Below are 25,295 nucleotides of genomic sequence, written 5' to 3' on the forward strand. Positions count from 1 at the left end.
TCATTTTGCACAGATGCTCATAGCAGTTTTATTCATAAGAGCCCAACTGGAAACTCAAATTTCTACCAACAGATGAGTAAGAAATGATGGTTTGCCCATACAATGGAAGACAGACAACTGGGCAGAGAAAGAGCTATGAGACATGTAACTACGCTTGGTTGTCTTTAAAACATGCCAAGGTGAAAGTAAGACACACAGGGTTACTTACTATATGCATCCACTTATCTGAAGCCCTGGAACAAGCAAACCTAATCTACACCCACAGAAAGTGGTTACTTGAGGCGGGGGTGGGATTAACTGAGAACAGCAAAGGGGAACATTTTGGGGAAATAGAAATGTCCTTTTCTTGATTATGATGGTGGTTCCACATGTGTATGGATTTGTCAAAACTCTGTACACTTAAAATAGATGCTTACTGCATGGAAATTGGACCTCAACAAAGTTGGTAATGGTTTGGTAATCCCTGCGTCCACACCATTTCGAATGGCGAGTTCTCCAGATGGAGTCCTGTATGCCCTTTTTGATTTACTCCCCAAGGATTCTAGGTTTGCTGAAATTTGTTAACTCTATGCCTTCATGGGCAAAAAAACCAATTGTTTTATATAATTTCCAAACTGGTTGTTTTGGTTAATGTTCAGATAAAAGAAATCCAGCGGCAACAACTACAACTCATTAGATGCTGCCCGTGTAGTAAGACTCTCCTGCTCTGCACACCCGCATCCCTGCGGGCTCCTTCCACCCCTTCCTCTCTAGTGGACAGTGCCTACTTCTCTCTGTAGACCAGTTCAAAGGCCACCCCTTGTGCAAAGCCATCCCAGGTCCTCCATGCTACATGAGGCCTCCTTATGTGCTCCTACAGCTGGGAACACACTTCTTGAACACCTCGCTCAGTGAACTGTGATCTTTGTCCTCCCCATCAGACTTTGAATGACTTCAGGACGGACGGTGTCTTCCTCATCTCTGTTTTCCCAGCACTAAACACTGGTCGTTAAAGATCAATACAATTCCAAATAAGTGACAAAATGAGCCAGAGAGCAGGGAAAGAATTGAGTTCAGTCATGGAACTAAGACAGAATAAAGCTGTATAGTGCACTGGGATTGTGTGCCTCTTGAGTGAATTAGAAAGATACACAGACGACTAAAGGAAGACAATCTCCCCTACAGCAAGTGCATGGTCATGGGTGAGTGCTAAAGGCAGTAAATATGAGGGCACTGGTCTCATACTGGCCACCGCCTGTAACTTCTGGCTTGAGTACAAGCAGGAGACATCAAGATGGCTGAGAGAAGGTATTTCCAGACCAGTAGATTATACTTTACAAAACAATAAAATCCAAAAGTTTAAAAAATAGCAGTATAGAAAGGACAAAGACAGGGGCCAGTTACACACAGACTTGGGGTGTGCTTTTTATTGTCTTGTGCTAGGTGCCAGGGACACATAAATCAATCAGATATGATCACTGTCCTTAAGGAATTAACAGTGTAATAATGAAAGAGAAAGTGTTTAAAAACATAACTCTGATAATCAAAGTTAAGTGCAGTAATAGAGGGGAGAACTGAGTGACAGAAGCACAGGGGGAGGGGATGAGCCTGTGGTGACCGACACAGATCTTGACTCATGAGGAGTTAAGCAGATGAGCAGAGAACATTCAAACAAGGACAAAGGCCAGGGGGCACAGCTTGGATACATGGGAGCGTCAGTCAGTGATGCTGCAGTGCCAGCTTTGTGGCAGGGAGTTAAGCGATGGGAGATGAAGCTGCAGGAAGTAAAAGACCTAGGACACAGGAGAGGGAGCTTAGAATGCATCCTGAGGACCACCAGGAACCAAATGTCATTTTAAACAAGAAAGTTTCTTTCTCCAACTTGCCTTTTCAATAGATCAAAATTTGCTACACAATACTCTTTTAAGTAGTAAGACTGAATACACAGTTCTCCTTTCAAAGGGATTTAACTCACGGGTGAACTATAATTGTGCAGTAAAATATAGAAACCTTGAGAACTAGCTCCTCCCCCTGAACTGTTCCAACTCAGTCAGCTGTCCAGTCACGTGGCTCTCCTGAGGACGTGCGTTGCGTTCCTCGCTGAGGAGGAGGCCAGCAGTCCAGCACCACTGCAAAGCAGTGGGTGGCAGCTCACTCCTAATGCAGCCGCATCCGTGACTCTGGCAAATGTAGACACATCCAACATCACACGAATGAAGACTCATGACACACTTCCAAATATCACTTACTGAGCTGGAGGATGATTAGTTTATAAGTTACCTGTATGTCCCCCCTGCCCTACAGACTTCTCACCCAGATGTATGGGGGTCTTACTCAAAGGAAGGACCTCTTGGTGAGCACCTTGGTTATTTTTAAAGCTTGGGGTTGAGTTGAAATCTTTCCCATACTGACATTCATAGAGTTTCTCTTCAGTATGAATTTTCTGGTGTTGAAGGAAGTTTGACCTCTGAATGAAGCCTTTCCCACAGTAACTGCATACATAGGGTTTTTCTCCAGTATGAATGATCTGATGTAGAAGCAGCTTGGAGCTCTGAATGAAAGCTTTCCCACAGTCTTTACATTCAAAGGGCCTGTCCCCAGTGTGGATTTTCTGATGTTCAGTGAGATGGGCTTTCTGGAGAAAAGCTTTCCCACATTCCTTACATTCATATACCCTCTCTCCAGTGTGAATTTTCTGGTGTCGAATAAGGTATGAACTCAGAAAGAAAGCTTTCCCGCATTCATTACATTCATAGAGTTTCTCTCCAGTGTGAATTCTCTGATGCTGAGTAAAGTTTGATGTCTGGCTGAAACGCTTCCCGCACTCATTGCAAACATAAGGCCTCTCTCCAGTATGGATCCTCTGATGCTGGATAAGCTTTGAGCTCCGAATAAAGGCTTTCCCACATTCGTTACATTCAAAGGGCCTCTCTCCAGTGTGAATTCTCTGATGTTCGATGAGGTCTGAGCGATGACGGAAGGCCTTCCCACATTCCTTACATTCATACTGTTTTACTTCTGTGTGAATCTGATAATGTCGAATAAGGCTTGAGCTCCTAATGAAGGATTTTCCACATTCATTACATTCATAGGGTCTTTCTCCCGTGTGAATTCTCTGGTGTCGAATGAGTAACGAACTCTGGCTGAAGCCTTTCCCACATTCTTTGCATTCAAAAGGTCTCTCCCGGGTATGAACTCGCTGGTGTCGAATCAGATCTGAGCTGTGACAGAACACTTTCCCGCATTGAGCACACTTGAATGGCTTTTCTCCTGCATGTGTTCTCTGATGCTCAATGAGATCTGCATAATGAATGAAGTCTTTCCCACATGCATTACACACATAGAGTCTTTCTCCAGTGTGAACTCTCTGGTGCTCAGCAAGGTGGGAGCTCTGGCTGAAGCTTTTCCCACACTGATCACATTTGTAAAGTTTCTCCCCAGTATGAGAAATCTGATGACTAACTAGGTCCGAATTAAATGGGAAGCTTTTGCCACAAGTCTCACATGGGTGGGCTTCCCCTTCTATAAGTTGTCTCTGAAGTATGAGAAGGTTTGAGCTCAAAACCGGGCTTCCTTCTGATTCACTACCCACCTGGGCTGCCTCTCCTGTTTGGATCTTCCAGTGGGTAACTCTCACCTGCTTGAAACCTCCCTCCTGAGACAGGGAACTCCGCAGGTTCTCCCCTTCCAGGTTTCCCAACAGTCCCCCTAATCTGGGTTCAGGGGCCCCCCCAGACTCAGGAGCGGGGGGCTCCATCACTGTGAGTGTTTCTGACATTGTCTTATGTGGATTTCCATCCTCAGAAATTCCAGCTCCCAAGTCACCTTCTTGTCACCAGTTCTTACATCAGAATCTGAAATAAAAGAGAAGAAGATCATCTTTCCCCTTTGGTAAGACAGGAATCTGCTTGCGTGGGTGGATGGTAAAACACATCCAGAGTGGGCAAGAGCAAAGCGTTTCCTCTGCCCACACTCCCGACTCAGCACACTGCCACCACAGCGCTCGTCTAACCTTAAACAGCCTCCCCCCTTTGGGAAGGTTTCTTCAGGGCCCCACCATCCCACTCCAGGGGACAGACTGGTTGGGTGGCAGATGGGTAGGGATATGGCTTGGACTCCATTTAAAAAACCAAGACATATTTCCAAAGAAACACCAATTCATCAATCTTACCACCTCTTCATAGTCCCTCATTCCCTCACATCCTTCGCTCCTCGCCTAGCCTAGATCCCGTGTTCAGTGGTACTGTAGTCACTTGAGTTACACTTGTACGCTAAAACCATTCTCTTGCATATCAGTCCTAACTCCCCTGCCCTTTTCTTCCTCTATCATATTCGAGTGGGAGAACCTTGCTTGGGTTGAATTCGGCTTGCTTTCTGACCTGTCTGCGTCCTCACTGCTGAGCTCTCTACATTCATAACCCCTTGCCTAATGGAGCGCTGAGAGCTCCCAGCAATTTTCACACTGCCCTAACTCTTCAAGATCATTTCCTGCTTTTTCTTCTCAACTGTCCAACACTCACTCCTTCCCCCCAGCTGATGAGCAAATAGAAGCAATGAGATGAGAACGTTCATTTTCTCCCCCATGTACCAACCTACCTGTGTCTGTTCCCACACCATACACTTCCTGTGACATGAGCTAAACTGTCCTTGATCCAATCTAAGGTAAACCTCCACTTGTGCACTAAAACCGACCCTCTCATCTACTCAATGACACCAAGCCTGCCCCGCAGAAGTCTAGAGTGGGGATGCACATAGCAGTACTCCTCACAACACCAAGGTAGCCATCAACAGAGGGATGGATACACTGACAAGTATTGCTACAAGGCACTAATATATAGCAAGAAGAAAAGGAACTGCCACACCAAAAGCACAGATGAATCTCACAGATGTAATGCTGAATAAAGAAGCCAGGTACAAAAGAGTTCATATTGTATGATTCCATTTATATAAAGTTCAAAAACAGACAAAACCAGTGGGGAATTGAGACAGTGATGGTCTTTAGGGAGAAGATGACTGGCAGGGGTGTAGGGGGCTCTGCGTGGTCTGCATTACACAGGTCTGTTTACTTTGGAAAAGCGTGTTCAGCCAGTGGTTATGTAACCTTACACGGTTACTGGGGTGCTGCGCCCAACTCCCCTCTTCAGTGATAAACTTCCTCGGGCTCTGGAATTCTCACCCTGGGAACTGCCTTCAGGCAGGACTCCACCTCCCCGAAGGTGGTGTCCTCTCCCAGGAGAACCCACTCATAATTATTCATCCATCACCGCATAACAGTGCACAAGTTTAGCAGCAGAAAAGGCACACGTGTCATCTCAGTGCTATAGGCCAGAAGTCCAGCCCAGCACTACTGGGACCTTGCTAGGGGTCACATGTGTCACCCAGGCTGAAGTCTCATCTGGAAGCTCTGGGAAAACCTGTTTCCAAACTCATTCAGATTGTTGGCAGAATTCAGTTCCTTGCAGTCGTAGGACCTTCCAATTCCTGCTGGCTGCTGGCTCCTATGGCTACCTGCGTCTTCCAGGCAGGAACTCATAGACTCCCTCTCTGACGTCTCTTCTGCAACCAGCCGCAGAAAACTCTGCTTTCCAAGGGTTCACATGATGAGGTCTGCCCACCTGCAGATCCTCCCCACCTGGCACCTTAATTATATCGCAAAATCCCATGGCAGCTAGAAGGCGTGTGTACCTTAGGGGAATCTTGGAGGGCCATCTCGACTCAGCCTCCCTCATCCCAGCCAGTGCCTAACCGATAACAGGAACCCAGCGTGCTCTTGCTTCTGTTTGGGGCAATTCTGGAGCGTCATTCCAACCCAAGCCCCACTGGGACCATCCCACTGCTCAATCCTGCCTTCCTTATAGGTGTGTCACCTGACAGCTCTCCCCAGCTCAGTTCATTTCCAGGGGGCCACACAATCACTTCTTGCCCCAAATCTGCACTGGCCGGAAAAAGACAGATTGTTGCAGCCCTCAAAACCCATTTTCAACATAGCCGCCAAGCACAAGGATACACCTCTGAGGGCAGAGCCAGGGCAAGGGCGCATCCTTTCAACACGTTTCTTTTTATGTGAGCTATAATTTGCATAAAGTGCACACGTCTTGATGAACTCCTCGTGTATACCTGTGTACCCACAGCCCCGGTCAACACAGAACACGTCTGCTGCCAGAAAGCCTCCCCTCCAAGGGTCACCATTTCCATCACTGTAGGTGAATTCTACCCATTTTTCACATTTTTTTACATGGAATCGTACAGTATGTTCCCTTTTGTCTACTTTTCAACCTGTGCCATTTTTTATTAAAATATAATTCACATACTATAAAAGGCATCATTTTCAAGTGCACAATTCAGTAGTTGTAGAATATTCCTAAGGTTGTGGAACCATTACCACTAATTCCAGAACATTTTCACCACCCCGAACAGGCGTCTGCTAACACTGAATCTGATGCCTTCCCACCGATGACCAGCGTGCCACTATGAAAACATCACTTTATGGCCCACTATTCTAGGCATAAGCATCTGAGTTGTTTGTAGTCGGGTTATGCACAAAGCCGCTCTGAAGTTCCTGTACTTGTTTTCTGGAAGACGAAGGCCCTCGTTTCTGCTCAGTGTATACCCGCAGCGTGACTGCTGGGTCACTGGCCCCTCATTGCTTAGCTCTAGTGGCCACCTGCCAGGACATATCTGCAAATTCCCCTGGGAACCACTGTGGCTGTGGACTAGCGACTCTGGTGGGGTTGCGGCTCCTCCCCTTGCTAGGTGGGTGTGTCTCAGCGGCCACCCCCGTCAGCCAGCTCTTGCTTCCTCTGGGTGTTGCAGACCGTATCCAGGTTTAGAGTGTGGCTGTGAAGCTGCACTGGCGCCTGCTGAAGAAAGCCACTCGTCACCAGAGAGCCTGGCTCTGGGCCAGAGGCAGTAACTGAGTATGGCCTGGCATGGGATGAAGGGCAAACAGTAGCAGAGACTGAAGACTGCCCAGTTTCCCTGCTTCTTCTGCGTGACAACGATCCCACCTGAAATTTTCATGGGCATGTGGCCACCCAGCAAGTGACTACTCTTCCTAGAGTCCCCTAGAGTTGGGTGTGACCCTGTGACTGAGGTCCAGCAGAGATGGAATAGGAGGGATGCATGCACCTGCCTGTCTCCCACCCCATGGGGACATGTAGACATGGCAGAGCATCCAGGCTCCTGCAGGGGGAGGGGAAGGGCCGCCGCCTGCCTACAAGAGAAACATGAGAAATCAGGTTTCTTGTTGGAAACATTATTTCTGAATCTCTTACAGCAACTTGAGCCCACTGTAAATGACAGTGACTGTTAGCCTTGTGTAAAGGGAATTGAACCTGCACGCCGACAGACCAGAGAGAAGCTGAGCTCCGTTCTGAGGCACGTCCACCCACATGAGAGTTGCTGACAAGTCTGGCCACCGTCTCCTGGGGACAGTGGCCCACGCTGTGGCTCTGGGACACAGCATTTATGACCACTGCCTGGTGGCATTCGCTGAGAATGATTTTCTGAGTTAAAGACACACTAATGTGGTTTTAAAAAAAATCTTTCTCCCACTTATAAGAATTACTTTTAACTAGTTATTCTTCAAGATATAAAGGTAAATTATGCCAGTTGGGAAAAACTTAAAAAAGAGAATTACCTTCAACCTCACCACTCAAGTGACCACAGCTAACATTTTCTCTGACCCTTTTTCTGCACCAATATTTTATGAAATTGGGACCATACTACTCAGTCTTATATCCTGTTTTACTTTCCTTTTTTTTTTTTTTTACTTCTTAGCGATTAAAAACATGATACATACTGTAAAAATATTTCAAATGATAAAGATAGAGACAATGAAAATCCCCAGCAACTCAACAGATAACTGCTGTTAGCTGTTTACACACGTTCATCAGTTATACGTTTACTTACATACACACGAGTTTCAGAGATAAAGACATGGTCCCACTATGCCCCCCACCTGCAGCACGTCCCCATTTACATCCTGGCACTCTCCCAGTTTGACCATATAGGTGTGCCGCAGGCTCTGAACGGCTCACCGTCACAGCTATCACTGAGTCCCTACTACAAATCAGGCGCTGGACGTAGCACTCAGCACGTGTCCTGTGCCAGTGGAGTCCCGAGGCGGCCTGTTCCTTGAGTATTCTGCCACTCGCCGGACCCTTTCTCCTCCCCCAAGTGCACAGTTAACCCAATGAGAGGTGTGGGAGGGTCACTGGGTATGCGGTGCCCAGCCTACGCCACAGGGTGCGCGGTCTACTCCGCATCATTTGGGGGTGTGGGACCTGCTGGGAGAAGCACAGGGGGGTCAGGCTGCCCGTGAGCGGCAGGAAAGACTGTCTACTGGCACCCAGCCTGGGGAAGTCCACTGTCGCTCCAATCTAGCCTTTGACCAGTAGAAAGGGAACATTTCCCTCTTCACGGGCCTCACTGGGTCAAAACTTGGGGTGACCAGGATGCTAAGACAGAAAGTCCACCACCCAAGGTCACTAAGCCAGTAGGTGGCAGAGGTAAGGCTCAAATCCAGGTCGGCCTCCAGTGACCATCTCCCCCGTGTGAGAGATCTGATCCCTTCCCAAGTCACTTTTACAGGACATTCTGCTTAGATCAGCTGGGCTCAGTTAGACAAGTAAGCTATTAATAGTATTTTAAGCCTTGTTATTTTTCTTAATTTTAAAAACTAGGAGGGAGGATGTTGGTTTTGTTCGTTTTGGAAGTCAGTAATATCTTGCTTTTTTTTGTTGTTGTTTTTGTTTAAAATGATTTACATACAGTAAGGCAGCCACTGGAATTAATGAAGACTTCTAGGCAAAAGGAACCTTCAGGAAAGACCTAGGACAGCGCAGCCAAACCACCTCTCCCGACCTGGGAATTCTCCTTCGGGCCAAGGTGGGGGAGGAAATTCTGTTCATCACCTTCCTGCCTCCTCGACTCCCGCCCGGGCAGGTGCGTGCTCTGCCTCTCCTCCGGCACCGAGAGGCTCAAGGCCCAGGCCACTTTCCCAGCATCATCTGGAGAGTTCCCTCGGGCTCCAGGGAGAGGAGGCCGGCTTAGAACAAAAGAGCTGGGCAACCCGCACCTGTCCTCTCACCTCCACCCCCAGGGCACCGCACAGGATCGCGGGACAGAGAACTGCGACACAGACGCTGGAGCTAGAGGCTCGACGGCTGGATGCGGGGCCAGCTGAGAAAGGAAACTGAGACAGGAACTGAGGGAGTGGAACCGGGTATTTACCCACATGACACTCCTCAGCGAGAGAAGCTGGGGCCGCGGGCCGGACTGCAGCCCCGCGATCGGCCGTGACAGCTGCCGAGACCGGCTCGCAGAGGCCCAGAATCCGGGACACCCGCGCAGGGCGGGCCGCGGTCACCCCGTCCGCCCGCCCCTTCCGCCCCCGCCCGCGGCCCGAAACGCGCCACTCACCCGGCGCCCAGCGGCGAGAAGACAGCACGCGCCCCGCACATGGACCCCCGGCCGCCCGCCCCGCAGGCCCGCCGACAAAGCCCACACGACCACCCGCACCCCGCAGCCGGAAGTCGGCCCCAGACCCCGCCCGGGGAACTTCCGGTGCTGCTCTAGGCGCGCGGGGGCTCTCGGTGACTTGCACTTCCGGCCGGGCGCGGGCCGGGCGGTGAGCGAGAGCGCGGTGGTCGTGGGGTCGCAGCCTGCACCTGGTTGCGGAGCGGGTCTTCAGCCTCTGCGCCCCGGCACCTCTGAGCGTGGCCTGTCACCCAGTGTAAATAGTTACGAGGGGTTTAATTTCCGGTGAGCTGTAAATGCCGACGCTAAAACCGGGCGGAGCTCCGGGCACGGCCGCCGGTGCAGGCGTCGCCGCGGAGGCACCATCCCCTCTCAGTATTAGGCTGCATGCATGACCTCTAGACCTACAAATATACATGCTTAAGAGGAATATGAATTATTTGATGGTGCAAAATGTACAAATATTATGAACACTACACTAATTCGTGAGAACGAATGAAGCCACGAACTGCAGTATAAATATACAGTCTGCTTGATTAGACGTCTGACTGCTGACGGATTTTGAGCCTCACTTCTCCCTCTTCTTTTGGCCTCACATCTGGGCCAGCTGATAAGAAACCCTGGTTGTTCCTTCCAAGTCCCTGCCTGTAAGTGGGAACCCTCATCCTGGCCCCTCCCTCTAACCACAATCAAAACCCCAAACCAGTCGGCTTTCCGCGCTCTCAAAAGACATTTTCGGAGGCCTGCCTGGTGCACCCAGAAAAACCGCCTTATGTAAGTCTTCTCAAAACCTCTTGGTTTTGGCGTCACAAGTCCACATCAGACACATTTGCGGTGGGGGTCTACCCTGTCCCTGCAGGATGATCGCGACAAAAGAGGAGCAAGAAAAGGGACTGTCCCCTCCTCCCTGTGCTGCATCAAGGGCCTGCGAAGGATTCGAGGGTCATTCATCTGCCTTTCCCCTTTTGCCTACGCAGCACATCCACCGCTCAAGTTTCCTGGTACCTGGGAGTAGTATGTTTCTAATACCAGGTTTAAAAGCTTCCCGCAGTCAAAAAACCGCAAACCTCCCTGACATCTGGACCAGCCACCTCTCTCTCCTTTTTTCTTTTTCTTTCTTTCTTCTTTTTAAAAGACAGAGCTGTGCCAGCGCCAAGCCCAGATCCTGGGGGACGGAGGCACCCTTGAGTGTGTGACTCGAGGCCCTCTGCCGTGGGGACACAGGGCGGGGACACAGGGCAGGGCCCCTCTTCCCAGGCCCAGGGCAGCACTGCCCAGGTAGTGGAAAGGATGCGGATTGTCCTAGGAACAGGAGCGTCCGAGACAGGGTTTCTAAGTCTGTTTTCAACAGTCTCCAGGAGAACCTGTTATTAAAGTTCATTTCTGAGTCTATCTAGACCCGTGGAACCAGAACACTCACGCCAAAGCCGGCTGTCTGTGCCTTCAGTAAGCATCCCAGGTGAGCCAGGGCAAGTAGCGGAGGGACGCGGGACCTGAGCGCGCGCACGCGAGGGAATCGGGACCTAGAGACTGTGTGGGGCGTAACCTGAGCGCACACGCGCGGGAGGCGAGATCGAGGGCCCGCGGGGCCCGGGCGCGGGCGCGGGCGCGGGCGCACGCGAGGGAGGCGGGGCCTGTGGATCAGCCTGGGAGGCGGAGGAAGGGTAAAGGGGCGGGGCCTGAGACCCTGGCCGAGGGCCGGACACTCGAGGCGGGGTCTCTGGAGACAAAGAGGAGGAAGGAGCCGAGTGGGGCCCCCGGGCTCCGCCCACCGCCCTACGCGCTCGGGACAGGTGCGCGGGGCTAGAGCTTCCGGGACGCCCTGGGCCTGGTAGGGTCGCGCCTCCCAGACGGCGACGGGACCGCCTTAAGCGCCTGCTGGACCCAGGCGGTAGGTTTAGTGGGCTCGTGGGCTCTGCGCCCGCCACGGTTTTTGCCACGCGGTCTGGCCCGCGCGGAGGCCACCACCAGCAGTCAGTCCCCGCCAGCGCCCTTCGGCTTCTCCCGTCCCTTCCGCGCTGCGCCGGCCCAGCTCCCCGGCTTCACTATGTGTTAACCGAAAGCTGGTGCTCACGGTAGCGCAGAGCGTCGGCCCCCCGGAGACCCAGTTCTGAAGGGCCGCTGACTAGCCGGGGCTGCCTCAGGAGCCACTGGGCCAGCCGCCCTGCCGCCGCTGCTCCCCTTGCCCCCGAGCAACCCGGAGCTGACAGGCAGTGCAGCACCCTGGCCGGCTGGCCCCAGGTGAGCGCGTCTGCCTCCGGGGCCTGGGACTCCTTACCTCCTAGCGCATCTTTCCTCGGAGCCCGCCGCACCTGGGGCCTGGAGTCCCAGGTTCTCTCCAGGAGGAAGGGACTCACAGGGGCCAACCCTGACCCATCTTCTCTTCCCTGGAGGCCTCCCTGAGGCTGGGGAGGGGGACATTCTCCAAGGAAGACAGTGGTGTGGGTTTGGGGGATGGTGAGTGGAGAGAAATGGGGTCAGCTGAGCAGGTTGGGTTCGGAGTACTGGTACCCCTTGTCATAAGGGGTTCCCTGGCAGGCAGATGCCTGGGATGGAGTCCAGGTGTCCCACAATACCCCACAACCCATCTTCCCCAGATGCCTGCTGGGGAGCCATCTGCTCCCTTCCGTGTGTGTGTGTGTGTGTGTGTGTGTGTGTGTGTGTGTGTGTGTCCGCCACTGACACTGACTCCATGGCAGCATGAGTTGTTTCTGGGTATACTGACCTTTGGGGATGTGCGCTTCACCCAGGAAGAAGGGGCATATATAGGGATGTGATGCTGGAGACTTACAGAAACCTGGCCTCACTGGGTGAGGGCCCTCAGACCCAGGCCTTCTGTCCTCCCCACCCCAGCCCCCATTGAGAGCTCACATGGGGTCCTGGAGGAGCCAGGCTGGCTGTGACTTGGGGACCAGAGCCAAGCGATTCTGCTCCCAGGCGGAGGTGATAGGTGGGGTCTCTGCCCATCAGCACATCCGGTGCCTTCTCTCCCGTCTCCGTGGTAGGGCGTCTCCCAGAACTTTGCTACCCCTGTGAGTGGAGCGCCCCTTCTCACACGTCTTGGGTTGAGCCCATTGTCCTCTGTGCCCTGAGCCCACACACCTCTGCTCTGCTCCCTGCCCCCTCAACCTCCTGGGGAGATTCCCTGTTTCTGAGCTTTCATCCTGGGGCCTGCTAGAACCCCGGTCTAGGGGTGAGGAAGCCAGGAGTTTCCCAGCACCTTCCTGGCTTCCTCTCGGGCAGGACAAGCCAGACTGATCGCCTGGCTGGAGCAAGCAGAGGCACCCTGGGGCTTGGACCTGCTGGAGACCAAGGAAGGAGAGCCCCCGGGAGAGCCCAGCACATGTGAGTGAGGGGAGCCAGGGGCTCCGGTTGTTCAGTACATATGGCTAGCCACCTTGCAGCAGGGCCTGTAGTAGAGCCCTTGTCTTTTCTGGGCCCCACTCTGACACTGGTAGCCTCTGCACACAGAGGCCGATGATGGTGGAACAGTCTCCCCAGTGGGGGCATATGCTGTCTTACAACCCAAAGAGGCCCTCCAGGGCCAGTGCTCCTTTCCTGGGGGAGGAGGGTCAGGGCCACATTTGCCCTTTACTGAAGAGCTGACCTCTTCCGGCCCCTCCCTTCACCATGTGGCCGACCCTGACCCTGTGTGGACTTTGCCCCCACCCTCCGCCCTGCAGACATCTTTCTAGGGCATCTGGAGCACTTGCCACTCCCCGTTTGTTCACCAGATCTGATTAGCATGAGGTCATCAACACAGTGACTGCTGAGTTGCTGTGGATGTCACAGCTGTCCAAGTCCCAGGGGACCACATTGGGACAGAGCAGACGCTCTGGGGCAGGATCATGAACGTGCACTACTGTCCATCCTGTGCCGTACATGACCACTTGGGTCCATTTTGATGGGAGCTGAGAACACCTTTGCCAAATCGAGGACCCCTTCCCAAGTCCGAGGGCTGTTGCTTTGTTCATTACAGGCACTGCATTCAGCCCGACAGCTGTGGCTCAGCCGGCACTTGGTCCAGTGGTTCCCCAGGACCAGGCATGAGCCAGCGGTGGTTCAGGGGCCATGCGGGTGGACCAGAGGGGGCTGTGGAGGGGCCTCCATCCCTGCATACTTCAAGTCTCTGAGGTGGCCACGTAGGCACAGCACTGTTGCTGGTTGGTGACCTTGGCCAGGGCTGGGGCAGTTTCCAAGCCTTCCACTTGGCCCTTCCCAACATAATGGCCCTTACTCCACAGGTCAGGAGACCAGTGAGAGCGTTCTTCCTGCTGCTAAGTGCAGCCATTCCAATTAGGTCCTCAGGGATGGGGGGCCCACACATGGGTCCCTGACTTGGTCCCCTATCCCTTTTGTCACCTGGCGTCCATATGCCCCAACCCTAATAGCATTTTGGAGCCGTTGTCCGTGTCGGCTCAGACCCTGTATTCAGCCACCTCCAGGTGTAGGTGTTTCTCTCCCCAGTGTTAAGTCCTTTGCAGAAGGATTGAGAACATCTGTTGTACTAGCTTGCAGGGGTGTTCTTCTCAAGGGGCCCAGGGATGGGAGAGGGATCCGGTTCCCCATCATGGCAGCAGACCTTGCCTTCCACTCCCTTGGCCTTTTTGGGTTTTACAAGTCAATCAACCTGGCCAGCTGCCCATTGTCTATTTTGAGGAGCACCAGGCTCAGTGACCCATCACCAAGTATCCCTACCCCAGGTCCCTGGGTCCCGTTCCTTCTTGCTCTAGGCCTTGGTCTGAGCCAGGCGATGGTCCAGCCTATGCTTGCAGGGTCCTTGGTACTTGGCCTTGCTGTGGCTAAGGTTGGACGTCCACAGTGGGGAGGTGTGCAGGCCTCTGTCTCTCATGACCTCCCTTGGAGGCAGCTGACTGCCCCGAGCCCATCCTTCTCCTCAGTGCTGCCCAGGACATTTCCAAAAGCCAGGCAACGTCGTTGTCTTCCCTAAGACCACTGCCCCGCACAGCGAGAGGGCAGGAGCCACCAAATATCCCGGTACTCCCCTTCCGCCTGTCCTCTCTCCATCTACCACTGCAAAGGCCCGAGCCTCTTGCAGCCCTGGGTTTCTCACCCCTATCCCTGCACTGGAGGCCTGTGGTTGTCTGAGCAGTGGGGGCCCCACCCCAGAAAACTTCTTGGGGGTCAGACCAGGCTACTTCCAGTATCAGTCACTTTGGTTTGGGTCCCCTGCGTGTGGAGACTGAGCGTGTTGGGTACATATGCTATATTTGGAAGGCTGCAATTTCAGAAGCAGGAGGGAGGGCGCAGGGAGAGGGAAGGAGGAGAGAAACGTCAATATGATTGTTGCTGCTGGGAGCATATGGCACATGATAGGTCCAGGACGCAGAGAAGTGCAAAAGCTTGGGAGTTGTTGTCAGAGGGAGGGTGGCGGGGCATTCATCCTCCACTGCTATACCAGGACAGTACGGCTAATGCAGCTGGGCTAGCAGTGCAGGGCTCTGGAGAAGGACCAGGGACTCGTGGTGCCCTGGAGGATGCGGGCAATGGGCGGCAGTCAGAGCTCAGCAGAGCTGTCCACTGCAGCTGGAGCCAAAATCCCAGATGGGCTGGGGGCCTGATGTAGGGGGCTAACAGCATCTGCTGCAGCCTTCACCTAGAAAAAGGTGGTGAGAAAAAGCTGGGACATATAAGAGAAAGGTCTGTGGAGGCAGGTGGGTACAGCCAGTGACCCTGGGATCACCTCTGGGACACCCAGTGGAGAGTCCCCAGGTGTCTTGTTGCTTGTGGGCCTGAAGGGGGGCTGCAGATGGACCTTCAGGCACCCTTTCCCTTTGTTTCAGACTCAGGCCCCGGGCCTTTGTGTAAGCAGGTGACTGCAAGGGTGAAAACATCTCAAGCTGCAGAAGCTGCAGCAGGAGCATCTGGAAGCTTGTCGGGGGGTAATCCTCCAACACTGGTCTATAGAGAAGCCCCTGGGCATGAGGGCAGGTTAGAGAGCCTTGAGAACTTCCTTTCCAGGAGAGACAATTACATAGAACACACTGGACAACCTCCAAAGAAGAAGGTGCCCAGAAGTGTGGTAAGTGGGGACCCACGAGAGGAACACTGAAGGAGAGAGGGCCCACACGTGCGAAATGTGTGACAGGAGCTTCAGATACCTCTCACACCTGGTGAGACACCAGGCCATCCACAGTGGCAAGAAGCCACGCTTGTGGGGAGTGCGGCCGCGCCTTTACTCGCCTCTCCACGCTGCACCACCACCAGCAGCAGGTGCACAGCGGCGAGAAGGCCTTCGGGTACCAGCGATACGGGAAGACCTTCAATTACAGCACCCTCCTTGTTCAGCACCAGTGGATCCATACCCAGCAGGGCCGTTCAGGTGCGCGAGATGCTGGAAGAGTTTCATGTGGAAATCTAGCTTTAGAAACCAGAAATCCCCCTTGTGCAGTGATGCAGTTTGGAGCTCAGCAAGTTAAGCTTTGGAAGCAGCCATTGGAGCAGAGAAGGCTCCAGACTGGCTTCCTGGCCTCTATAGAAATGAGGGGTTATTAACTCCAGGAGGGGCCCCCGGAGGACCCCAGGGCCACAGCAGACCTGGCCCAATCAACATGAGCCTTTCAGGTCCTTCCCAGCACAGGCGGGCTGCAGGACTGGCCAGCACACCCCCCCCACCCACCCTCCAGGTACTCCGGCACTTCCCTGGTCAAACCCATACTTCAAAGTGACTATTTTCCAGTGCATCGGGATTTTATTTTTGAAATGTAGATCTGTCTTTATTTGCAAGTAGGTGGGTTCTAAAAGCCTTTGGGACCCAGACAGGATACAAAGCTTACGGATAACTCTTTATGACACCACACAGCCGGTGAACCTGACCCAGGGGATCCGCAGGCCACGCAATCCTGGTCATCATTTGGTTCTGGCTTTTGCCCTTCGGATTTGTTGCATTGGGATGTGAATGCTGCGTGCTGGGCCGCTGGGCCCTGCTGCTTTTCGGCACTGAAGCCCTGCCCAGCCCAGCTTCACTTTTTTGCATGCTGACTTTTTGCTTAAGTCAGGCGATATGGAACTTGAAGGACGTGCATTGTGTTTAAATTGCTTTTCCGCCAGTTGTTCCACAGAGAACAAGTTTGCATAGTACTAATGTTTTCTATACAGTGATAACATTAAAAACTATTAAAACACATAGTCAAAATATGAGACCAGATATATGAAATGAGCCAATGGTGGTGACACACGTAAGATCCATACAAAAGTCATTGGCCAGCGCCGGCCACGCATCAGCAGGGGAAGGCTGTGCTTCTGTGTGCCAAGATCAGCACTGAGCTCGACATTCATGGAGAGATCACACTAGCACTTAAAGTGTCTCCATGGACAGTGGAACTGTAAGTGCAGTCAGCCATTTTCTTACTGACATATTAAATAACTTATTACAGAAGCAATTCATGATCATTTGAGGAAATACGGAAATATAAAATGCAATATGAAGTGTTATGTTACGTCATCTTATCTTGATTTATCTTACAGGAATCCTTATGTCACTAGATAAACTGACAATAAAGAGGGTGGTACTGGGCTGGGTATTGGTGGTATTGGGCTGTTGGCCATGGTGTTTCACCCAAACTATCTAGTTCCAATCGATAACAGAAACTTTCCTGAACGAATTATCTGAGCTCAATACGAAAAGGCCCTCTTATGAGCTAAGGAAATAATACACCAAGAAAATAACACCAAGTCTAATGAAATTACTGAACTTCAAAGATAAAATACTATACAAACATCTGGAAAAAAGAACTAGATTACTCACAGAGGAAAACATTGGTTTGCCTCAGACTTTATAAGAATTTTAGGTGTTTCCATAGTTATTTCCTTAATATGCAATAGTCATGTTTTTAAAGTTGGATTATAGTCACATTTTAAAGTTAATTTCCTTTCTCTGTCCTGGACCTCTTTCCTGTAACGGTGTAGCGGCAATAGTTAAATTCAACACTGAGTTCACGAGATGCAGATATATGGTAGAATTTTGCCAGAAATAAGGGAGAAGACATGGCTCAGAAATGCTAGATGTGACACAGTATGTAGTAAATGAATCGGACATTGGACTCTCTTCCTTTGGGCAGGGGCGGAGTATTTTCAGATGTGTGTAATAATCGCATTCTGTTGGGAAGGGTTGAGAGGAAGTTTGAAATGGCTTTATGGGAAGAGGTGCTTATGCGGATATTGGGTAATCAAGGGGTGCACTGTAAGAATCTATAAAAAGACTTCCATGTTGGTTTGTGACACTTCCTGGGATCCCCTGCACACAGTCATGGTGGTACTGTCAGTCTGAGTGTGTCACCCTCCCTTGGCCACTGTCCCATGAATGAAGCTAAGGCAGTCTGACCCTCCTTTCCAGTCTTGCCCCTGGAGGCAGTGTGAAATCAGGTGATGTCCTAAGCCTTTTTTCTTGTCAGACCATTCTGGACACATGATAAGCAAAGGGTCAGCATAGGATCCAAATCAAATTCTGATTATAACATCATTAGTAATTTTGCTGAAATGAAAACTAAATTGTATGGGATGGATATATAACAATTTGGGAGTTATGGTTCTCTATTTAATTAACCAACCCTGCCAGCCCATCACCAGAACATCCAGACATGCAATAATAATTAAATGCAGTTATCTCTGATATTTTGCTGGCTTCTAGTCATATAAAACCCATAGTTTTATGGATTTTTTAAATTTTATAATTATGGAATATATTTTCATAATAAGACATCAAGGTAGCCTCTTTCAAAGTGAGAGGCACAAGCAGTTACTTGAGATCAATAAGAATAGCTATTTGGGAAGAACTGATACAGGCAGAAGCCCGAATAGTGTTCCGATTAGGAGACGAATCCAAGGGGTGTTTATGAGAAGGGGAAAGCGGCAATGACATCCATAGAAGAAAGGCGTTTCTATTGGTTCAGATAACATAATATAGTGACGTTAATTTTAAACAATGTTTAATTTTCAGTCCGGTAGGTAGTCATCAGTCTGGGAGTCATATCTACTGTCTTGATATCTTTGCAAATAGTTCTTGGAGACACATTTGCTAAGGTCCAGTGCAAAGGTTATTTTGCCCTGTTTCAACATTCCAAAGATTTGAGGACTGAGGGGCAAAGCAGCTCTCCTGGCACGGCAGCTCCAGCTCCGTTTTAACGTGGTTCCATTTATACTATACGGACAGTAGAAAGAGAGAGCACATTTTATTCACCAGTTTGTTGGCTTGGCCAAAGCTTTTAAATACGTGCATTTAGATAGAAGGCATGAACTCTCACCTTGGGTCCTCGAAAGTTGTGGCAGACCTGTCACCAGCCTCCAAGTAGGTGGAGGACAGTGCTCTGAGCAGTGAGGCCCTGCCTTTCTTCCTCAAGCAGCAAGGTGCCCCAGGGAGGGCAGGGCAGGCCTGGCCACAGGGAGATGGTATGGCCATTCACAGAAGGGTGGGAGGGAAGGAGTTTGAGATGTGATGGCAGGACATCTGGGCAAAACAGTTCACCAGATACAGAGCAGTCAGTCCCTGAAGGGTGAAGAACACTTGAGAAGAGGCCTAGAAAGACGACACAGAGAGACTGACCCAGAAGAAAAGGAGCATCCCCACTCCTGTCATCTACAGACCAGCTCCCATCGGCTCTGCCAGTCACTGCCCCATGACTGGAGTTATTCCATGCCCCTGAGCCTCAGCTTCCTCCCTGGTACAAGAGGTTGACAATGGCTACCTCGAGGGCTATGCATTTGTATACATTTATAATCTAGGGGCTCATGAATGTGAATGCACTTATGGACGGGATCTTGGGGAAATTCGTGTTAGAGGGAGAAGTCGCAGAAGGGAGCCTTGCTGACCAGGATCTCCTTCCTGCTGATCCCCCAGCCGGGGCAGAGCGCCCTGGTCTGGGCAGAGAGGGAAAGGATCCTGCTGGAACCCCTGCTCCTTGGTAACCAAGCCCGCAGGCCTCCTCTCTGGGCCCCCACCCAGATTCCTTGGTGGCTCTCCCTCCATTCACTCAAGCGCAGCACCTGAGCTGGTACTCCCGGGTTGAGGAAAGCCCTCCATCCGTGGTGTGCTGATTACAAAGACGGCCCCCAATTCCCCAATCTTTTGCAACCACGTCCTTTGCAGCTGCTCCCTCCGTACCGGGGTACAGTCTAGGCCCGACCCGGAGTCCGGCCTGGGGGCTGCCTTTGGCCAGAGGGCCGCGGGAAGGCGACGGTTACAGTGCAGGGGAGCCGAGTAAGGCTCCTGCCCTGCCTGCGCCTTATCCCTCCTGGAAACTCGCAGCCGGCCACCGCCAGGTCGCATCCCAGGCCTGTGGGAGGCAGAGCGAGAGCCCGCGGAGACCCAGGTCCCACCCCGTCAGCAGAGCGCCCGCCGGGCGACAACCGCCGCCCCTTCTAACTCAGGCTTCAGCGATGCGCGGCCTGTCCTCTCGCATTCCTCCACGGTCCCCAGCAGGGTCCTGCCCAGCGCGTCGGCTGAGTCAAGGCGGTCGTGGCCCGAGCACCCTGAGGCCACCTTTCCAGGATCCGCTCCGCGGGTGCAGAGAGAACTCCATTCCCCAGGCTGCTGCACCGTCCCGGACTCCACTTCCCAGCATCACCCGGGCGCCTCGCGAGGACTCCATGTCCCAGAATGCCGCTGGAGGGTTTCCCCGGCCCCGCCCCCTCCACCTGGCTCCGGCGCGCTGCTGGAGGATTAGCCAGCGCCGGAAGTAGCTCTTCCAACCCGGGGCAGGTGGGGTAGGGTGCAGGTGAGACGGCTCGGGACACCGAGGTAACCCCCGGGGGTCCCTGCGTGGCACGCCAGGGCCTGGACCCTGGGCGCTCCGTGACAGCCAGAGAGCCCTGAGCGGTGTCGGGATCCCAGGGAAGTGAAAGGGGGCCCACCTGCAAGATGTCTGTAGGCGTGGAGGGGTCCAGGGAAGGGATTGGGGGCGTGGGAAGGTCCTGAGGACTTGGGAGGGGACCCGTGGACAAGGAGGTGACCTCGGTCCTGTGAGGGGCTGCGGGCGTGGTAGGGAGCCAGGCCGCCGTGGGGTCACCCCCACAGGCCTGCTGCTGGACTGCTTGTGTGATCGGGAGCAGCGGATGTCTGGGCGGGGACCCTGCCCCGGAGTCAGAGCCATCCTGTAGGGGCCCAAGCTGATTTCCACCCCTTAGGATAGGGTCCTCGAGGGTGGTGGCGCCCTGAGGTCTGTCTAGTTCTAAGCCCAAAGCGCAACCTGCCCAGGAGGAACTAGGCTGGCAATGGCTTTCAGGGAACAGGGGCTGCAGATGGGCACTGCATTGCAAACACAAGTGCTGCCTCTTCCTCATCTGTAACATAGGGGTGTTGACTGGGAGCAGCCCTGATAATCGGGACAGGAACACCCAGCCCCAAGGTTGTCTGCCACCGGTCTTGTCAGCTCATGGTACCGAGTGTTCCTTTTCTCAGCCCAGTGGAGGTTCTGTGTTGGGCCTGTTGGGTGGAACCTTGGACAGACTCTCTTGGTTGGGTGGTAGCCCCACGACCCCTGTGCAGGTCTAGGCAGTGGGCTCCCTGGGGAATGGGGCTGGGAGGAATGACTCAGGCCAGCTGGGTCTCTCTGGTCCCCAGCAGGCCATGTCCTCTCCCTGGGGGTATCATCATGTGCCAGTTGCCCGGGGAGCCCTGGGCCAGCCCTTGTGAGGCGCAGTGCTAAAGGCAGTGACCCCAAGCAGGGGCATCTCGGGAGTGAGGTTCTGTTGCATGGGAGCATGATGGCCTCAGCTTCACACCCTTTGGCCCTACAGGTACAGCCAACATGGGTGAGTCCCGGGGGTCCATGCGGATCCTAGTGACAGGGGGCTCTGGGCTGGTGGGCAGAGCCATCCAGAAGGTGGTAGCAGATGGGGCCAGGCTGCCTGGAGAAGACTGGGTGTTTGTCTCCTCCAAGGACGCCGATCTCACGTGAGTGGGCCCAGCCCTAGAGCACCCCCACATGCCCTCTCCAGACAGAACTCTGGGCCAGGCCTGTCCTTGAGCTTGGTGGCCTCCTGTCTACGCCCTCCCCGCCAGGTGACTGGTGTGGCCTGGGTGTGTGAAGCTCTGCTCCTAGGGCAACATCCTCCCATCTTTTCCTGGAAGCCCACACCTTCACAGCAGCTGGTGTTTGAATTGGCCACTTTCCCTTTTGGCAGTCCATCCTGCCATCAGCTCTGCCCAACTCCTGTCCCCAGTACCTCAGCCCCAGGGTGTTAGTTCCTTCGGGCCTTCAAGTGACCTGGGATGGCCTGGCTCCCTCCAGGGACCCTGCACAGACCCGCGCCCTGTTTGAAAAGGTCCGGCCCACACACGTCATCCATCTTGCTGCAATGGTGGGGGGCCTGTTCCGGAATATCAAATACAATTTGGACTTCTGGGTAAGTGAGGGGCCCAAACAAGCACTGGGAGCCAGGAGCTGGGTTCTGGGAACTTTCTGGCTGTCTTCTCACATTCGTGATCTGGCCCCAGGAGGCCCTTGAGGGTCAGAGCTTGGCACAGCCTGGTGGGGGCCCCCAGTGACCTAAAGTTGCGTTGAAGGCAGAGGGGCATGCAGGTGCGCTTGTGGGCATCTGACCTCATAGGAAAAGCCACCAAGCTGACCAGGGGGTGGCAGAAACTGAGAGAAGTCAGCATTCCCTGTGTGACTTGGAGCTGGTTGCTGCCTCCAGACCCGCCATGCGCTCTAGGGTGCAGAGTTGTGAGCTGGGCTCTGGGTCTGTGTGTGTGCCCTGGGGGGGTGGGGGCACGGTGTACGGGGCAGGAGGAGAATGGGGCTCTGGCAGGCTGTACCCCTGAGGGTCAGCCCCACCGTCTCTGGGCAGCTGGCCTTGGCACGGTTCGGCCCTGCATCAGGCACTGAGGCTCAGAGCAGATTCTGCTTAGGGGCCCCTGTCGCCTGGGGCTCTGCTCATCTTAGTCACAGCCTTCCCAGCAGCCCATCTAGCCACCACCTCTCCCTTCTCCCCAGACCAGTCCAAATGCCACTTCATGTCCAGTTTCCAGAAGGGGGGGTGGGGCCCCGGCAGGGCAGGGCTGGGGCTGGCCAAAGGCTTCACTGCTCCTGGGCAGGAGAGTCAGTGGGGTGAACACCTCTGGGGTGAGTGGGTGGAGGGGCCCCTTCTGCCCCAAGGCCAGCTGGGCCCCAGCTCTGTTCTGCCCCAGGGCTACTTGCCCTGCCGTCAGCAGCCCCTGTGCGTGGGGCCCAGCCCTGAGCTGGGCAGTGCAGTCCTCTCCTCCAGGGCCCTGGGAAGGCAGACCCAGACCTCCTGCAGCCCTGGGAGTGGGGCTGCCAGCTGAGGATGCAGCAGGCCAGGAGGGGCAGACAGAGGCTCCATCTTGTCCCAGGGAGCAGTTAAGACAAGCAGGCTCAGGAACTCTACTCTGAGGAGAATGGGGAGGGTGTGTCCCCACTTTTGTCCCTGGAGGGGCCTAAACCCACCACTACCCACCCAGAGGAAAAACATACACATCAACGACAACGTCCTGCACTCGGCCTTCGAGGTGGGAGCACGCAAGGTGGTCTCCTGCCTCTCTACCTGCATCTTCCCGGACAAGACCACCTACCCTATCGATGAGACCATGGTGAGAGGGCAGGCTGGGTATCGGGGCGGGGCCGGGCTTGGGGCGGGGCCGGAAGCAGCCGCCTCCCCTTCTCCCTCAGATCCACGATGGCCCGCCGCACAGCAGCAATTTCGGCTATTCCTACGCCAAGAGGATGATCGATGTGCAGAACAGGTCCTCCTGGCACCCACCCAGCTGAGGCCGGCCAGGAATGGGGGAGGGCCCGCGTGCCCACGGGGTGGGGGGCCCAGAGGGTAGCCCCGGCCGCTCCCAGGCCTCATCGCCTCATCCCTCGCCAGTCTCTGCTCTTTCCGTGTAGAGGAGGCGGGGGGTGGGGTGGGCTGGGTAGTGAGGGTCCCAGGATGAGGTCGCAGGAGACGCTGTGCCCCTGCAGGGCTTACTTCCAGCAGCACGGCTGCACCTTCACCGCCGTCATCCCCACCAACGTCTTCGGGCCACACGACAACTTCAACATTGAGGATGGTCACGTGCTTCCCGGTCTCATACACAAGGTGCACCTGGCCAAGAGTGAGTGCTCGCTGCTCAGCACACCAGCCGGTCTCCCTCCTGTGGGGTCCCTGGGGCTCAGCTGGGAGGAGCGCCATGGCTGGCACAGCCCCCTCTGATATTGCCCCTCCCGACTCTGCAGGCAGCAGCTCAGCCCTGACAGTGTGGGGCACCGGGAAGCCTCGCAGGCAGTTCATCTACTCACTGGTTCGTGCAGGAGGGGGCACAGCTGGCTCTAGAACGCCTCCCCAGGCCTGCTTGCTGTGGGGAGGGCTGAGGGTCTGGGCCAACCCTGGAGGAGCAGTGGCTCGTCCTCACTGGGTCCCTGTAGGTGTCTGGCCCCACAGCTCCGAGCTCAGCAGGAGAAAGGACTCGGTCCATTGGGACTGAGCTGGCCAAGGACTGCCCAAAAGGAGGGACCCCCCCAGCCCCAGTGGAGCCTGGGTATGCCCCCACTCGACAGGCGCGCTTGGGAGAGGTGACCTGTGGCCTTTGACCCCACCTGTCTGACTCTAGGACCTGGCCCGCCTCTTTATCTGGGTGCTGCGGGAGTACAGTGAGGTGGAGCCCATCATCCTGTCAGGTGGGTACCCTGCAGCCCCACCCCCAGCACATCGGAGGGAACAGCTGTGGGGAGCTGGGTGGCAGTGGGGCCAGGCCGGAGGCCTCACCTGGCCTTGGGCCTCTCACTGCCCACAGTGGGCGAGGAGGACGAGGTCTCCATCCAGCAGGCGGCTGAGGCTGTGATGGAGGCCATGGACTTCCACGGGGAGGTCACCGTATCCTTTGGCTGTGGCAGGGAACGGAGGGCCTCCCTGCACAGGCGGCGCTCACGCTGGCAGCTGGAGGGCAGGGTCTGCTGCTGTCCCCAAGCTTCCCCAGGGAGAGGTACAGGAGGCCAAGGGCAAGCTGGAGGCTGGGGGTGGGGTGGGGCTGCCCCTTCTGCTGTGGCCTTGACCAGGTGCCCAGTTTGATACAACCAAGGCAGACGGGCAGTTTAAGAAGACGGCCAGTAACAGCAAGCTGCGGGCCTACCTGCCTGACTTCCGGTTCACGCCTTTCAAGCAGGGTGAGCCCCGGGCCCCTCTGTGGTCCTCCCACCCCCATCCCTTAGGACCTCCCAGCCTCTCCTTGCCTTTAGGTGACCACTGCCCCTTCCTAGGCTTCAGCTTCTTACTGCCAGCTGGGGGTGGACACCTTGCTGGGGGGCAGGACACGGGTGCCTGCCCTACGTCACTGGGGCCCCTACCCTCCACACCTCCCATGGAGGTCAGTGCAGCCCTGGCCCTCACTTGCCTCCTCCCTCACCTGCCCTCTGCAGCTGTGCAGGAGACCTGTGCCTGGTTCACAGACAACTACGAGCAGGCCCGGAAGTGAAACAGTGGAGGGGCAGGCGCCAGCTTCCCCACAGACCCCAGCGGCCACTCAGCTGGCAGAACCCAGTGGCAACCACCCTCACCCTGCCAGGAGTCGAGGGCACAGCCCAGCAACTTGGGCGCACGGTCCACCCCCTCCACCAGGGTGGCTCCAGCCAGCTATCCAGCGGGGCCACCGTTCATGTCCGTTCTCAGGGAAACCAAGGCCTGACCAGGCTTGGCACTTTGTTCCCCAATGCCAGTGCCCGGGACCTGAGTGTGTCCACTTCAGGTCTTGTTCTCCCACTCCCTGGGAAACAATAAAGTGCATTTCACAGGCCTGGCCCCGGCAGCTCTGTGCCAGCTATGACCCACACCAGGCACTGCCTCCCTAAGCCTAGCCAGCCCCAGGACCCACCATCCCCTGC

General features: G+C 54.4%; 2 protein-coding genes and 1 long non-coding RNA gene across 12 annotated transcripts; 1 reads left to right on the forward strand and 2 right to left on the reverse strand.

Annotated features, from left to right (window-relative positions):
- ZNF623 (zinc finger protein 623) lies at nucleotides 1-11,972 on the reverse strand. 5 transcript variants are annotated; one of them, XM_019712218.2, is made up of 3 exons: nucleotides 9,403-9,609; nucleotides 9,071-9,162; nucleotides 1-3,833 (listed from the first exon to the last, which is right to left on the reverse strand). In XM_019712218.2, the coding sequence occupies exon 3, from the start codon at nucleotides 3,755-3,757 to the stop codon at nucleotides 2,249-2,251; it is 1,509 nt and encodes a 502-aa protein (XP_019567777.1). In that variant the 5' UTR covers nucleotides 3,758-3,833; nucleotides 9,071-9,162; nucleotides 9,403-9,609; the 3' UTR covers nucleotides 1-2,248. The 5 variants fall into 5 exon arrangements, with proteins under 5 accessions (XP_019567777.1, XP_019567774.1, XP_019567775.1 ...); XM_019712215.2 differs by lacking the exons at nucleotides 9,071-9,162; nucleotides 9,403-9,609 and adding an exon at nucleotides 11,738-11,972; XM_019712216.2 differs by lacking the exon at nucleotides 9,071-9,162 and having other exon boundaries at nucleotides 9,403-9,608.
- GFUS (GDP-L-fucose synthase) lies at nucleotides 11,187-25,207 on the forward strand. Of its 6 annotated transcripts, none has more exons than XM_074316638.1 (12): nucleotides 20,082-20,192; nucleotides 20,769-20,852; nucleotides 21,214-21,370; nucleotides 21,708-21,822; nucleotides 22,898-23,026; nucleotides 23,106-23,179; nucleotides 23,400-23,533; nucleotides 23,655-23,719; nucleotides 24,029-24,095; nucleotides 24,212-24,291; nucleotides 24,482-24,581; nucleotides 24,834-25,207. In XM_074316638.1, exons 3-12 carry the CDS (start codon nucleotides 21,225-21,227, stop codon nucleotides 24,887-24,889), a joined length of 966 nt encoding a protein of 321 aa, XP_074172739.1. In that variant the 5' UTR covers nucleotides 20,082-20,192; nucleotides 20,769-20,852; nucleotides 21,214-21,224; the 3' UTR covers nucleotides 24,890-25,207. The 6 variants fall into 6 exon arrangements, with proteins under 6 accessions (XP_074172742.1, XP_019567784.1, XP_074172739.1 ...); XM_074316639.1 differs by having other exon boundaries at nucleotides 20,116-20,215; XM_074316641.1 differs by lacking the exons at nucleotides 20,082-20,192; nucleotides 20,769-20,852 and adding an exon at nucleotides 11,187-11,350.
- On the reverse strand, nucleotides 18,092-20,023 carry LOC141567840 (uncharacterized). The gene is made up of 3 exons (XR_012490727.1): nucleotides 19,462-20,023; nucleotides 18,723-18,994; nucleotides 18,092-18,619 (listed from the first exon to the last, which is right to left on the reverse strand). It is a non-coding gene; the product is annotated as an uncharacterized LOC141567840 (long non-coding RNA).
- Nucleotides 25,208-25,295: the final 88 nt, after the last annotated feature.

This window comes from Rhinolophus sinicus, linkage group LG12, assembly GCF_036562045.2.
Source record: "Rhinolophus sinicus isolate RSC01 linkage group LG12, ASM3656204v1, whole genome shotgun sequence".
Taxonomy (NCBI): Eukaryota; Metazoa; Chordata; class Mammalia; order Chiroptera; family Rhinolophidae; genus Rhinolophus; species Rhinolophus sinicus.